Source organism: Saimiri boliviensis, chromosome 12 (genome assembly GCF_048565385.1).
Source record: "Saimiri boliviensis isolate mSaiBol1 chromosome 12, mSaiBol1.pri, whole genome shotgun sequence".
Taxonomy (NCBI): domain Eukaryota; kingdom Metazoa; phylum Chordata; class Mammalia; order Primates; family Cebidae; genus Saimiri; species Saimiri boliviensis.
Window position 1 is genome coordinate 116,519,264 of NC_133460.1, and position 15,631 is coordinate 116,534,894.

The 15,631-nt window shown below is 56.3% G+C and overlaps 1 protein-coding gene across 2 annotated transcripts in view; it reads left to right on the top strand.

Annotated features, from left to right (window-relative positions):
* INPP5A (inositol polyphosphate-5-phosphatase A) overlaps positions 1 to 15,631 on the top strand; it is a 220,314-nt gene that overhangs the window by 196,052 nt on the left and 8,631 nt on the right. For both annotated transcript variants that reach the window (XM_003922080.4, XM_074383137.1), the window contains exon 12: positions 6,155 to 6,228. In XM_003922080.4, coding sequence (XP_003922129.2) covers positions 6,155 to 6,228 — 74 coding nt within the window. The remainder of the gene's footprint in view (positions 1 to 6,154; positions 6,229 to 15,631) is intronic.

Consider the following 15,631-nt stretch of genomic DNA (forward strand, 5'->3'; position numbering starts at 1 on the left):
CAAAACTACGGTCCTTCTAACGCAGAAGACAGGATGGGAAGGTGGCCTTGGTTCACTGAGCAGACTCAAAACACCAACGCCCAGGCGGGACGCTGGCTGAGTAAACACCTACACCCAGGCGGGACGCTGGCTGAGTAAATACCTACACCCAGGCGGGACGCTGGCTGAGTAAACACCTATACCCAGGCAGGACGCTGGCTAAGTAAACACCAACACCCAGGCAGGACGCTGGCCGAGGATCCCATTCAGTAAACACCTACACCCAGGCAGGACGCTGGCTGAGTAAACACCTACACCCAGGTGGGAAGCTGGCTGAGTAAACACCAACACCCAGGCGGGACGCTGGCTGAGGGTCCCATTCAATCACCATGGGAAAGAGGGGGCTGCCATACCAAAACCCTTGGGCAGCCACAGCCTGCTCCTTCCTGAGTTTTCCAGCTTCCCCACAACTTGCCTTGGGGTTGTGGTTATTGGTGTGTGTGTGAGCATGTGTGAGCGTGTGAGCGTGTGTGAGCATGTGTGAACATTGTGTGAGCATGTTAGCGTGTGAGCATGTGAGCATGTGTGTGTGAAGATGTGTATGAGCATGTTAGCGTGTGTGAGCCTGTGAGCATGTATGTGTCTGAACATGTGTGTGAGCATGTGTGGGCACTTGTATGATCATGTGTGCATGTGCATGAACAAGCATATGCATAATATGCATATGAGCGGGTGTGTGTGAGCATGTGTGAGCAGGGATATGCATGTAAACCTGTGTGAGTATTCATGAACATGAGTGGGCGTGTGCATGTGTGTGTGAGCCGCCATATGCATATGAGTGGGTGTGTGTATGAGCATGTGAGTGGGTGTGTGTGAGCCGCCATATGCATATGAGTGGGTGTGTGTATGAGCATGTGAGTGGGTGTGTGTGAGCCGCCATATGCATATGAGTAGGTGTGTGAGTAGGCATGTGTCAGCCGCCATATGCATGAGTGGGGGTGTGTGTGTGAGCATTGTGAGTGGGCATGTGTGAGCTGCCATATGCATATGAGTGGGTGTCTGTGAGCATGTGTGAGTGGGCGTGTGTGAGCCTCCATATGCATATGAGTGGGTGTGTGTGAGCCTCCATATGCATGAGTGGGTGTGTGTGAGCATTGTGAGTGGGCGTCTGTGAGCTGCCATATGCATATGAGCGGGTGTCTGTGAGCATGTGTGAGTGGACGTGTGTGAGCCTCCATATGCATATGAGTGGGTGTGTGTGTGAGGATTGTAGGCATGTGAGCTGCCATATGCATATGAGCGGGTGTGTGTGTGAGCATTGTGAGTGGGTGTGTGTGAGCCACCATATGCATATGAGTGGGTGTCTGAGCATGTGTGAGTGGGCCTGTGTGAGCCTCCATATGCATATGAGTGGGTGTGTGTGTGTGAGCATTGTGAGTGGGCATGTGAGCTGCCATATGCATATGAGCAGGTGTGTGTGTGAGCATTGCGAGTGGGTGTGTGTGAGCCGCCATATGCATATGAGTGGGTGTCTGTAAGCATGTGTGAATGGGCGTGTGTGTGTGAGCTGCCATATGCATATGAACGGGCGTATGTATGAGCATGTGAGTGGGCGTGTCTGTGAGCTGTCATATGCGTATGAGCAGGTGTCTGTGAGCATGTGTGAGTGGGCGTGTGTGCGTGAGCCGCAATATGCATATGAGCGGGTGTTAGCATGTGTGAGTGGACATGTGTGAACTGCCATATACATATGAGCAGGTGTGTGTGAGCATATGTGAGTGGGCGTGTGAGCCTCCATATGCATGTGAGCAGGTGTGTGTGTGAGTGGGCATGTGAGAGCCGCCATATGCATATGAGTGTGTGTTTATATATGAGCAGGTGTGTGCAAAAATGAGTGTGGGTGAGCAGGCATCTGCATGTGAGTGGATGTGTATGGGGGGTGGTTTCGTTTTTAGTTCAGGCAGATGCTGGCGGTGGCATGAGGCCTGAGGGAGGCCCTGGCTGCCTGGGAGCAGGTGCTGACCACAGAGAGGCTCCGATGGCATGATGAGGCTCTGTGGGCAGAGGGCACACACTTGGGAGACTGACCAAGACTGCGGAGTGTTCAGTGGCAACAGTAAAGCCACCCCCTGCAGTCCAGCCATGCATATACCCACACACATTTGGCAAATGTACCTGGCACACATGGCCCTCAAGTCCAGGCATACCTGTGCACACACCAAACGTGTGGAGTCACCTCTGCCTGGGCCCCAAGGAGGTGTCCCCAGAGCTGCTCATAGGGACCATGTCATTGTCTGGTCAGATTCACAGCTCAGAAATAAAGATGGCAACACACTGACAATCAGCCTGGCCTGGAAGTCCTTGGTCTGGTCAGGAATTGAAGAGCAAAACAAGTGTGTGTACTGTATGTATATATACGTGTGTGCATGTACACATGTGCACTTGTGTGGCATGTGTATACATTGTGCATGTACATGTGTGCTCGTGGGTGGTGTTATGTATGTGTGCATATATATGTATGCATTTGTGTGGTTTGTATGCATGTGTGCATGTACACGTGTAAGAGATGTGTGTACGTGTGGACGTGTGTGTGCTTGTGTGTATGGTGTGCACTCGTGGTGTGTGCACATGTGTACATGTGGTGTTTGCGTGTGCATGCACACATGGGTGTACATGGTGTGTACACATGTGTGTGCATTCGTGCTTGTGTATATGTGGTATGTGGGTGTGATGTGCACACCTGCATGTGGTGTGTGCACACATGCATGTACATGTGTGGTGTATGCACTTGTGTGTGGTGTGTGCACACGTATGTGTACATGTAGTGTGTGCAGCCATGTATGTGTCTTGTGTGCACTCTGGTGTTTGCACTCGTATGTGTTTGCACTCGTGCATACATGTGTAGTGTGCACACGTGTGTACATGTTTGTGCATTCGTATGTGTATGGTTGTGTTGTGCATGCGAGTGATGTGTGCACTTGTGCGTGTGGTATGCGCACTCACATGTATGTGTGGTGTGCATGCATGTGTACGTGTGGTGTGTGCACGTTTGTATGTGTGTGGTGTGTGCATTCATGTGGGTGTGTGCACTCGTGTATGTATACGTGTGGTGTGTGCACTTGTGTGTGTACGTGTGTGATGTATGCACTCAAGTGTACATGTGCAATCACGTGTGTACATTTGTGTGCACTCATGTGCACGTGTTTGCATGTGTGTGTACGTGTGTGGTGTGTGCATATGTTGTGTGCACGTGTGTATGTGTGGTGTGTGCACATGTGTGTACATGTGTGTGCGCACGTGTATGTGTGTGCACGTGTGTGCATGTGGCATGTGCACTCGTGTGTGTACCTGTGTGGTGTATGAACTTTTGCATGTGTATGTGTGTGTGCATACAGTTGTGCCACATAATGTTGCTTCAGTCTACAACGGCCTACCTGTGTGACTAAGGTTCGATAATCTGACGACAGGGCTGCAGGTTTCCTCTCGCTGCGTGGTGAAGCCATTGTGCCCTCACACGTGGCGGCCACGGTGTGAAGGAGCCACCAGCCATGTGAGAGTCTGGCACAGCAGGGATGCCCAGCACGTCATACTTCAGAGTGACAGTAAACATCTGTGTTGCTGGCCTTGCACACTTCTTACCGTGACTGTGATGCACTTTTACTTAATAAAAAACGTTGCCCAGAACAGCCTCAGGCTGGTCCTTCAGAGGGTACTGAGAAGGCACCGACGTCACAGGAGATGTGGCTCCACGCGGGTTACTGCGCCGGAAGACTTTCTGGGGGGTGCACAGGTGGCAGAGAGGAATATTGATGACTGTGTGGGCCCAGGCTCACGCATACGTCGTCATCTTTTTATCAAAAAATGTTTTAAAATTGTAAAATGTTAAATATAAAGAATAGGCAAAAAAGCTTATAGAATATATAAAGAGGATATTTTGTACAGTTGTACGATGTGTTTTAAGCTAAGTGTCATTCGACAAAAGAGTCAAAAAGTTGAAAAACGTGAAAGTTTATAAAGAAGTTACAATAAGCTGGCCGGGCGCGGTGGCTCAAGCCTGTAATCCCAGCACTTTGGGAGGCTGAGGCGGGTGGATCACGAGGTCAAGAGATCGAGACCATCCTGGTCAACATGGTGAAACCCCATCTCTACTGAAAATACAAAACATTAGCTGGGCATGGTGGCGCGTGCCTGTAATCCCAGCTACTCAGGAGGCTGAGGCAGGAGAATTGCCTGAACCCAGGAGGCGGAGGTTGCAGTGAGCCGAGATAGTGCCATTGCACTCCAGCCTGGGTAACAAGAGCGAAACTCCGTCTCAAAAAAATATATAAAAACATGCTTGGGACCAGGTGCTGCTGGAACACTGGGAGGCTGAGGAGGCAGGAGGATCGCTTAAGGCCAGGAGTCTCAGACAAGCCAGGGCAATGTGGCAAGACCCCATCTCTACAAAAAATAAAAACTTAGCGGGCGTGGTGGCAGGCACCTGTAGTCCCAGCTACTCAGGAGGCTGAGGCAGGAGAGTCGCTTGAGCCCAGGAGGCGGAGGTTACAGTGAGCTAAGATCACACCACTGCGCTCCAGCCTGGGTGACAGAGTAAGACTCCATCTAAATAAACAAATAAATAACTTGAAAACCATACTTGAGATTGTTGAAAGGTCTAGGTGAATTGGGAGGGTTTGGTGGTGCTGGGGAGATCTTACACCCCTGCCAGTGCGTTCCTGAAATCTCAAGACATGTTGTGTTGTAGAGATTCAGGCAAGCTGTCAGCACTTTGGTGAAAGCTGCTGGATGGCAGTGGCTCCTTTCCAGCTCTTGGCTGATCTCACAGATGCTCCTGGCAGGCCTTGGGGAGAGCCGGGCTCCCAGTGTCACAGCCGGTGCCTGCAGAGCTGAGGACCACGTGGCACCTGGTGGCTGGTGGCCCTCCTGCTACCTCCTCACCTCCTTGCCTGAGAAGCCAGTGGGGCCCACACTGGGGCTGGGGGATCTGCTGCACCTCCCATGTGGGGAAGCCCCAAACTCAAGCTCCAGCTGATCTGGAGGAGAAGAGATGGTACATGTCTATAGGCCTGTGTGCGAATGTACTGGGAGTGCATGCCTGCATCCAGTCACACACACACCTGTGTACAAACATGCGTGTGCAGGGTTGGCCCAGAGCCCGTGCTCTGCTCTGCCTTTGAGGAGGGGCGTCCCTCTCCCAAGGCTCTGCTCCATCCCCACCCCACTGAGGAGTTGACCTGGGGCCCTTCCCAGAGTCTGTGGGCGCTGGGGGGAGGGAGTTGCTCCCTTGAAGGGGACCTGGAGTGGTACCCTCCTAGGACGCAGGAGGCAGTGGGGCTGTGAATCCTGAGCTGCAGGCAGGTGGCGCAGGCTCATGACTGTGTGCACGTTTCAGGGATGATGGATGAGGTCCCGGGAAGAGCCGGGACGTGGTGTGGTGTTGAGGGAATCCTGGCTCAGCTGCAGACCCTGCAGAGCTATGGGGGTGGAACATGACTCATGAACAGCACCCGAGAGGGTGGGCGTTGTGATGACCACTGAGGAACACGGCCACGGCCGGGTCAGTCCTGCTGGGGTGACAGGGTGAGTGTGGTGACCGCTCAGGAACATGGCCGGGCCAGACCTTGGTGACAGGGTGAGTGTGTTGACCGCTCAGGAACATGGCCGGTCCTGTCTGGGGCTTGTTTTTGAAGAGTTTTGGGGGCGAGGCCGTTTGCTTGCATGTGGGAATGAACGTTTTGCCCTCAGAATCTCATCAGGGCACACCTCGGGCCATTTTCCCTGACCTGCTCTCACTAAGCTGACATTGCTACTCTCCTCTTCACTTGACACGGTTCCTTCTGTTGAGGGGGCCAGCCCCAGGACGAGAGCCCAAGAGAGGCTGCTGTGGGGCTGCCACGGTGGTGCCCGAGGCTGTGAGCGCTTCTTTGACGTCCCCAACAGAGAAAGGTCTCTGGGTGAGCAGAGCACGTCCAAACGGGCGGTGTGGGTCCCACTGTCTGCAGCAGAGGCAGCGGACACCAGAGCCTGCTGGCACCACAGAGCTTTCTGGTGACAGATGTGGCGGCTCTAGGAAGGGCAGATGTCACACCAAGCGTCCGAGCATCCCAGCTGCACACAGACACGCGTGCCCCAGTGAGGAGAAGCCACATGACTTTATTTTCTGCTCTTTCCTTAGCTCTTGGAGTTTGATAAGGAGCTGTCTGTCTTTAAGGACAGACTGTATGAACTGGACATCTCGTTCCCACCCAGGTAAGGAACGTGCTGTTTCCGGGATGAACCCGGCCAGGAGGGCGGCGTCTTCCCCTGCCCCCTCGTGCATCTGCGTGCCTGTGTGTGCCAATGGGTTGGGCATGAGTGTGCATTCTGTGTGCACCGTATCTGTGTGTGCACGTGTGTCTGTGTGCATGTGTCATGTCTCTGTACATGTGTGTACATGTGTGTGTTGTCTGCACGTGTTGTCTATGTGCACATGGTGTGTATATACGTGTTAATGTGTGCACGTGTCTGCACATGCATGGTGTTTGTGTGTGCATGTGTTCATGTATGTGTGCACATTTGTGTTGTATGTGCACGTCTTGTGTCTGTGCATGTGTGTGTTGTGTCTGTATGTGCACATGTGTCTGTGCATGTGTGTTTGGGTGTGTGCACGTTTCTGTGTCCATGTGTGTTGTGTGTTCGTGCATGTGCACATGTGTTGTGTCCATGTGTGCCCATGTGTTGTCTGTGAACACGTGTGCTGTATTCATGTATGCACGTGTGTGGTGTCCGTGTGTGCATGTGTGTCCGTGTGTGCACATGTGTGTTGTGTTCATGTGTGCGTGCGTGTGTCCTGCACTTGTGTGCAAACTACACCTTCTCCTGCTCTTTTTGTGGCCTGAAGAAAGCAACCATCTGAGAGTAATAAATAATTCCATTATCTTTTTTCAAAAAAGGTTTTTTCCAATATGCAAAATACGGCTTTATCAGAGTTGCACGCTAGAGATTCACGGGGCCTGTGTGTTCTGGATCTTTCTAGGAATATCGGGGCCTCCTAATGCAGCATGTCCACATGGGCGTGGCTGTGTTTAAGGCATGTGTGTGTGTGTGCGTGCCTGGGTTTAAAGTGCAGGTGTTGCATGGGTATCCTGGTACGTGTGCAGACCTGGTGAGGATGTCCATGGGGTGAGGACTTGTGTGCCGTATATGGGGTGTGCTTGGTGAGTGCACAGGTGTGGATACACAGGTGTGTGTGCATGGGGTGTGCCTGGTGAGGGTGTGTGTGTGTGTGCCTGGGTGAGGGTGTGTGTGTGTGTGGAGGTGTGTGCCTGGGTGAGGGTGTGTGTGTGTGTGTATGCCCGGGTGAGGGTGTGTATGTGTGTGGAGGTGTGTGCCTGGGTGAGGGTGTGTGTGTGTGTGTGTGTATGTGCCTGGGTGAGGGTGTGTATGTGTGTGGAGGTGTGTGCCTGGGTGTGTGTGTGTGTGTGTGTGTGCCTGGGTGAGGGTGTGTGTGTGTGTGTATGCCTGGGTGAGGGTGTGTATGTGTGTGGAGGTGTGTGCCTGGGTGAGGGTGTGTGTGTGTGTGTGTGTATGTGCCTGGGTGAGGGTGTGTATGTGTGTGGAGGTGTGTGCCTGGGTGTGTGTGTGTGTGTGTGTGTGTGTGCCTGGGTGAGGGTGTGTGTGTGTGTGTGTGTATGTGCCTGGGTGAGGGTGTGTATGTGTGTGGAGGTGTGTGCCTGGGTGTGTGTGTGTGTGTGTGTGTGTGTGCCTGGGTTAGGGGGTGTGTGTGTGTGGAGGTGTGTGCCTGGGTGTGTGTGTGTGTGTGTGTGTGTGCCTGGGTGAGGGTGTGTGTGTGTGTGTGCCTGGGTGAGGGTGTGTGTGTGAGTGATGTGTGCCTGGGTGAGGGGGTGTGTGTGTGTGGAGGTGTGTGCCTGGGTGAGGGTGTGTGTGTGTGTGTATGCCTGGGTGAGGGTGTGTGTGTGTGTGTGTGTATGTGCCTGGGTGAGGGTGTGTATGTGTGTGGAGGTGTGTGCCTGGGTGTGTGTGTGTGTGTGTGTGTGTGTGCCTGGGTGAGGGTGTGTGTGTGTGTGTGTGTATGTGCCTGGGTGAGGGTGTGTATGTGTGTGGAGGTGTGTGCCTGGGTGTGTGTGTGTGTGTGTGTGTGTGTGCCTGGGTTAGGGGGTGTGTGTGTGTGGAGGTGTGTGCCTGGGGGTGTGTGTGTGTGTGTGTGCCTGGGTGAGGGTGTGTGTGTGAGTGATGTGTGCCTGGGTGAGGGTGTGTGTGTGTGTGTGTGTGGAGGTGTGTGCCTGGGTGTGTGTGTGTGTGTGTGTGTGTGCCTGGGTGAGGGTGTGTGTGTGAGTGATGTGTGCCTGGGTGAGGGTGTGTGTGTGTGTGTGCGCGCGCCTGCGTGAGGGTGTGTGTGTGTGTGTGTGTGCCTGGGTGAGGGTGTGTGTGTGTGTGTGTGTGCCTGGGTGAGGGTGTGTGTGTGGAGGTGTGTGCCTGGGTGAGGGTGTGTGTGTGTGTGTGCCTGGGTGAGGGGGTGTGTGTGTGTGTGTGTGCCTGGGTGAGGGTGTGTGTGTGTGTGTGTGTGCCTGGGTGAGGGTGTGTGTGTGCGTGGAGATGTGTGCCTGGGTGAGGGTGTGTGTGTGTGTGTGCCTGGGTGAGGGTGTGTGTGTGAGTGATGTGTGCCTGGGTGAGGGTGTGTGTGTGAGTGATGTGTGCCTGGGTGAGGGTGTGTGTGTGTGTGTGTGTGCCTGGGTGAGGGTGTGTGTGTGTGTGTGCCTGGGTTAGGGGGTGTGTGTGTGGAGGTGTGTGCCTGGGTGAGGGTGTGTGTGGAGGTGTGTGCCTGGGTGTGTGTGTGTGTGTGTGTGTGTGCCTGGGTGAGGGTGTGTGTGTGAGTGATGTGTGCCTGGGTGAGGGTGTGTGTGTGTGTGCGCGCGCCTGCGTGAGGGTGTGTGTGTGTGTGTGTGTGCCTGGGTGAGGGTGTGTGTGTGTGTGTGTGTGCCTGGGTGAGGGTGTGTGTGTGGAGGTGTGTGCCTGGGTGAGGGTGTGTGTGTGTGTGTGCCTGGGTGAGGGTGTGTGTGTGTGTGTGTGTGCCTGGGTGAGGGTGTGTGTGTGTGTGTGTGCCTGGGTGAGGGTGTGTGTGTGCGTGGAGATGTGTGCCTGGGTGAGGGTGTGTATGTGTGTGTGCCTGGGTGAGGGTGTGTGTGTGAGTGATGTGTGCCTGGGTGAGGGTGTGTGTGTGAGTGATGTGTGCCTGGGTGAGGGTGTGTGTGTGTGTGTGTGTGCCTGGGTGAGGGTGTGTGTGTGTGTGTGCCTGGGTGAGGGTGTGTGTGAGTGATGTGTGCCTGGGTGAGTGTGTGTGTGTGAGTGATGTGTGCCTGGGTGAGGGTGTGTGTGTGTGTGTGTGTGTGCCTGGGTGAGGGTGTGTGTGTGTGTGTGCCTGGGTTAGGGGGTGTGTGTGTGGAGGTGTGTGCCTGGGTGAGGGTGTGTGTGGAGGTGTGTGCCTGGGTGTGTGTGTGTGTGTGTGTGTGTGCCTGGGTGAGGGTGTGTGTGTGAGTGATGTGTGCCTGGGTGAGGGTGTGTGTGTGTGCGCGCGCCTGCGTGAGGGTGTGTGTGTGTGTGTGTGTGCCTGGGTGAGGGTGTGTGTGTGTGTGTGTGTGCCTGGGTGAGGGTGTGTGTGTGGAGGTGTGTGCCTGGGTGAGGGTGTGTGTGTGTGTGTGCCTGGGTGAGGGGGTGTGTGTGTGTGTGTGTGCCTGGGTGAGGGTGTGTGTGTGTGTGTGTGCCTGGGTGAGGGTGTGTGTGTGCGTGGAGATGTGTGCCTGGGTGAGGGTGTGTATGTGAGTGATGTGTGCCTGGGTGAGGGTGTGTGTGTGTGTGTGTGTGTGTGCCTGGGTGAGGGTGTGTGTGTGTGTGTGTGTGCCTGGGTGAGGGTGTGTGTGTGTGTGTGCCTGGGTGTGTGTGTGTGTGTGTGTGCCTGCGTGAGGGTGTGTGTGTGGAGGTGTGTGCCTGGGTGTGTGTGTGTGTGTGTGTGTGTGCGCCTGGGTGAGGGTGTGTGTGTGTGTGTGTGTGTGTGCGCGCCTGGGTGAGGGTGTGTGTGCGTTTCTATGCAGATTTGCTGGCGCAGAGCAGTTCTCATTGTTGGAAACCGCAGAGGACTTCCCCCGGCCGGCCTGGAATTTGCCTCTCACCTGGGAGCAGGGTTGGGTACCTGAGGACCAGCCCGGGAGAGCGTGGGGACACAGGCTTCCCCGGAGCCAGAGGCAGTGCTGAGGGCTGAGCCTGGAAAGTGACAGAGTACTTTCGTGTCCAGGGGAGGTTTTTGGACAGGTCGGAGGGGCCTCCGGCCCTTGAGCTTCTTCCTGTTGGGCAGCACCACCGAGGCTCCCTGCCAGGCACCAGCATCATCCTACAGGCGGTGCGGGAAGCCCCAGGTGACCTCAGGCCCACACCCTTCCTCTTGGAGGGCTCATCCTTGCCGCTTGGGTCTGAAGTCTGACTGCTGGACACACAGGCCCTCAGAGAGCCCCCTTGTGCCCACTGGCGTTCCAGAAAGGTCGTAACACACAGGCCCTGCGGACCCCTGACCCCAGCTTCTCCAGGGCACCCGGGCTGGCTACAGGCTTGCTCTCCAGCATTTGCCTGTGTGAGACCGGCCTCAGCTTTCCCGCTGCCTCTGCCCCGCTGGGGGATCCCGAGTGCCCTTGAGTGCTAGGCTGGCGCGCCGACCGCCTCACCCTGTACCCCTGCAGCTCTGCTCTGCACCTGTCGGGACACACTGGTCTTCCTGCGCTTTCCCAAAGGCCGCCAGAGCTCTGAGGCCGTGGGGGGATCCTTGCCACGGCCTAGCCCTTGAGGCCTGTGTCTGCCTCAGCTCCTCAGAACCGGGAGCCGAGCCGCCATCTGCACTTGCTGGTCTGGCAGCATCTCCTTCCCACTGTGGCTCCAGGTTTTCAGAATTGTTTCACGGTTTTGCTGTCATTTGAGTGAATGCATTCATAGTGGCCGAGCAGCTGGGTGCATCTTCTGATCACTGCCACCCAGTCCCCACCCCAGTTTTGGGTGGAGGTGAACTCACTGTCTTGGAGTGGCAGTGGGCACTCGATGGCAGAGCCTGCACCTGCTGGCCCCGGGAGGGGGTGGCGTTCCTAGCTCAGAGCACCGGGAGTGTGGTCACCCGGGGTGTTGGCATGCACACTGGCAGAGTGGCACCCGGGAGACATGTCACTGGCAGGTGGGTCTGAAGACCAGCAGGGTCTTCTCCCTCAAAGGTGTTTATCACTGATCCCATGGACAAATAGAACTCTGCTCTGAATGCATTGTAACTGAATGATGCCTGTCATTTTGCTAGAAAAGGTGCTAGTATTTCATTTGTGTAGCTCTCAGTTTTTGTCCTTAAAGCAAGGCTCTTCATAGTACCTTCTTTAGGGACAGCCACAAAAGTGACTGGTTTCAGGTGGTCAGGAGCAGGAGGGTGAGCGGGTGGGAAGGAGGCTGGCCCCCCCGTGAAAACCTCTCCCAGGCGAGACCCTGTGCTGTTAAGATGGTGCCTTCAGGCCGGGACAGCACCTAGGATGCAGCTTCCCCAAGGCCTTTAATGCCATGCACAATTTCCACTGGTGTAACATGTTAAATCTCCACGTGTGCTTAGAATTACTGGGGGACAAGGGACCCGTGACAGCTGGGATGTGTCCTACCCACGCTGCTCTCTGGACACCAGGCGGCTCTGAGCAGAATGGGGGTCAGGCATCAACTCGTAGCGGTGAGCAGGGTCAGGCGGCGTCAGCTCCTAGTGCTGAGCATGGGTGAGGACTGACTGTCTTCACCCAGCATTGATCTGCCCGGCTCCGCAGATGCCCAGGGCCCTCGGGGCAGGAAGTATGGTCTGCGTCCCAGCAGCAGCCCTGCTGCCCCCACCCCCTCCCTGTGCGGCCCTGGGCTCAGGTGGCAGCAGTTTGGACACCCCAGCGGTAGCACAGAGCTGCCGCCTTTTTACCCATCCTAGCTAGAAGTGAATTTATCATTTTTAGTTTAACTTTGAGAATTAACTGTCATTAACTCGATGAGATGAAGCCTAAAGACCGCCCCTCAGCAGCCACCCCACTGGCGTGACGGCACAGCGTTTTCAAGTGTCAGCGTTTCTCACCAAACCTCACGTGGCACAGGGCCAGTGAGGGCAGCGCCTCTGCAACCAGAGTCCCCGGTCCTGCCCCCGACACTGCAGAGTTGGGCACGTCGCTCACCCCTCGCGGCCTCAGCGTCCCCCTAGGGCGGCACTGTCTCCTGGGCAGGCCTGCCGGCCACAGCCGCTCTGCAGCCAGAGAGCCCACGCTCCCCAGTCGCCGCAGTGGGAACCTGGGCGTGCCGCTGGCCATCAGGTGGCTCCTGTGGCAGCTTCTGCAACGTGGGGAGCACCGCGTTTCTTCCGCAGAGGCCGTGGTGCTGCGGGTAGCCCGCTGGGGCTGGCTGTCCGTGTGTGGGCGTGTGCGTGCAGAGGACACAGCGCTGTGTGTGGAGGACGGGGACTGTCTCCCAACCATTGCCCGGGGGTTCCCGTCACCCGGGAGCGAAGTGTCTGTGGACTCCTTACGCAGTGAAGAGACCTCACCATTCTGTCTATTAAGAAGAAAACCGGGTCCCGAGAGCCTCCGTCCGGGTGGGCCCATCCGCTGGCCACTGCCATTCGTTCTTAAATATTAGTTCATTGTAAAAACAATAATAACAAACTCGTTACATGATTACATAAGTAACAGTTTTGTGGGAAAAAATACCTATTTTCCAAACACAAAATAATTAGTGAGAAGAGTGGCAGTATTCACACGTTCCGGAAATTTGCTGGAGTTCGGCCTCAGAGCTGGGCAGAGTCTGAAGCAAGGTGGCCTCACACCCACGGGCGCCACCCTCACACCCACGGGCACCGGCCTCTCACCCACGGGCGCTGCAGCTCCTGACGGCGGGCTCCTGTCCTCCGTGCTGACGTTGAGAACGGGTGTCCGTAGGAACACAGTCACACGTGGAGACTTGCTCTGTGCACGGGGATGGCACCTCCTGCCAGGGCGTGATCTGGCGGCCGCACACACGGGTCCCTGGGAAACCCTGGCTGCCCAGCGTGCAGGAGTCTCGGTGTGGGCACGTCCGGCGGCCAGGCAGGCGGCGCCGCCCTCAGAACCATGGAGCTCGGCGGAGGGGCCCTGGTGGGGACCTGCCAGCCTCTAGGAGGAATGCGTTTTCCAGCACCCTCGGTCTTCTTGAAGGCGGCCATTTTGTCGTTGGCGGCGAATGGCGTGAGCTGCTGCTGGTGGAGGCAGGCTTGTCCGTCAGCCACCGAGGGACTGGACAGTCTGTCAATCCTTCTGGCAAAAGATGGCGTCCGTGAGAATGAGCCGCCACTTTGGCTGACGACTCAGATGCTCCCTGAGACGAGGGCCACGTGGTCCGCCGGGCAGAGGGCTGCTGGAGGCCCCGTCTCATCCCATCCAGGCCTGAGGCTCAGCACAAGGAGTCACTCCTCCCGCTTCACTCAGAAGTGAAGGGAGCTTTGTGTTCAGGGCTGAGGGATTGACCCTGAGAGACCCTGCCCAGCACGGCCTGCCCGGCCCCGGTCTGGTTCTCACACAGGCACCAGCGGCTCTACCACTGTGGGCACATTTGCCACGTCCGTGCACCCCCAGCTCCGTGACATCAGTGAGTATCGCCTTCGCGTCCTCGTGAACGTACAGCTCACCTTGCAGGCCACTGCAGGGACGCACAGGACCACACACCAACCCCAGAACCGGCCAAAACTTGGACGCAGCCCCGGTGCCCACAAGGAGTGGGCCCGAGACCCAGCCCCGACACGGAGGCCACCGCAGCCGCCAGCAGCGAACCGCCGTCACACACAGCTCCGCACGTGAGTTGAAAACCGGGTCGCACGGGCAGAGAGGAGACCCTAGGACTCGAGGGGAGCCGTCGCTGCAGGCGGGAGCCTCTGCTGCAGACCTGGAATGCCCACCCGCGCCCGCCCTCCCCGGCACAGGCTGGGACCAGCACAGGGCACGCTGGGCTGGTAAGCACCCACTTCCCACATGCACTTGGCCTTGTGTGTGCCAAGAAGTCAAATTTACTGAAATAAATGGGAAAATTTAGAAGTTCTGTCGCTACCCATCAAAACTTTTCAAAGTTTTTATCATACTCAGAGGAAGTCAAATGGGAAAAATCACCGCTTCCCAAAGAAAAATTGACTCTCAGCGGCGGGAAAGGGGTATTTTCATTGAACAAAGCAATTACTAAGCAAGGTCAAGTTTCAGCTTTTGAAAAAGACAAAAATCTACGCCACCCAGGAATGAGCTGCCCAGACCAGTGCAGCCAGGTGTCGCTCTGTTTAACAGACACATGTATTGTCAAGTTAGGGATTAGGAAGCCCCTTGCAGACTTTCTGTGGTCCGTAGTTTCTGTTCTCCTGTCTTTAGATGTATTTATCGTGTGATAATTATCCAGCAAAATGAGCTCTACGGCCTGCAAGCTGGGTGCTCAGGAGGGAGCGAGGCTGCCGTCTGCCCGGTGGTCAGGAACCCTGGCTACCTGTGGCCCAGGCAGACTGTGGGACCTGTGCCAAGGGGGAGAATGGTAGGAACCCGTCCCACGGAAAAGGCCTGCCAAGGGCCCTGGCCACCCTGAGAGCTTTGTCCCTGGAGACGTGGGCAAGAAGTGCCTGGGACAGCGCCCCCTCTTGCCCAGGCTGGAGTGCTGATCTTGGCTCACTGCAGCCCCATCTCGTGGGCTCAAGCAGTCTTTCCTGCAAGCCTCCCAAGTAGCTGGGACTACCATGTGCACCACCATGCCTGGCTAATTTTTTCATTTTGTATAGAAATGGAGTCTCACTGTGTCGTCCAAGCTGGTCTCAAACTCCTGGGCTCAAGCAAGCCTCCCACCTCAGCCTCTCAAAGTGCTGGGGTGACAGGTGTGAGCCCCGCACCCGGCCCCACCTAGACCCTCTGGGAAGACGCCTGCTTCATCTTCCCCTCGGTAGCTGCAGCGTTGCCAAAGCCGTCATTGGTTGGTTCGTTTTCTTTGCTCTCAGGGCTTTTTCCTCTCTCGTGGATTTCAGTGCAGCTGCTGTGTTTGGAAGTAGGTATCTGAAGCCACCATGGAGATGGCGCCCACAGGCTGCACAGGACGCAGAGCGGCTTTGATGCGCTGCTGACCGATGGGCCTGCGTCAAAGCTGTTTTCTCTGTAGTGTGCCAAGCCCTCCTGCTTCTCATACACAAGAGCAGCATGATGACTGGTCAACGTTCTACCAGGCAGGAGTCAGAGGAGGGGCCTTCGCCCTGATGCCGCGTGGTTAAGTGGGGCTGCGCTCCTGCTCCTTCCTCTGAGCTTGGAAGCTGCTGTGACCTATGGCCTGTTTGCTGTGGTTCAGGGCGTCCAGCACGCCTTCGGGGGCTTTCCCAGGCCTGCTGGTCTCCCCGGTGCCATCGGCCCTGGCCCGAGACCGCGACGTAACCAGGCTTTGTTCTCTGCCTACTGTCAGCTTCTGGGACCAGTGGCGACCCGACCCACCCAGCCCTGCCTGCTCAGGCCCTAAAGCTGGGCCTTGTCAGCAGGGCCAGTCAGCCTGGCCACAGCAAACTCAGCCGTGCAGCCTACAGGGGCCACTGCCCGCACCCTACAGGAGAGAGGGGCAGAGAGGAAGGCAG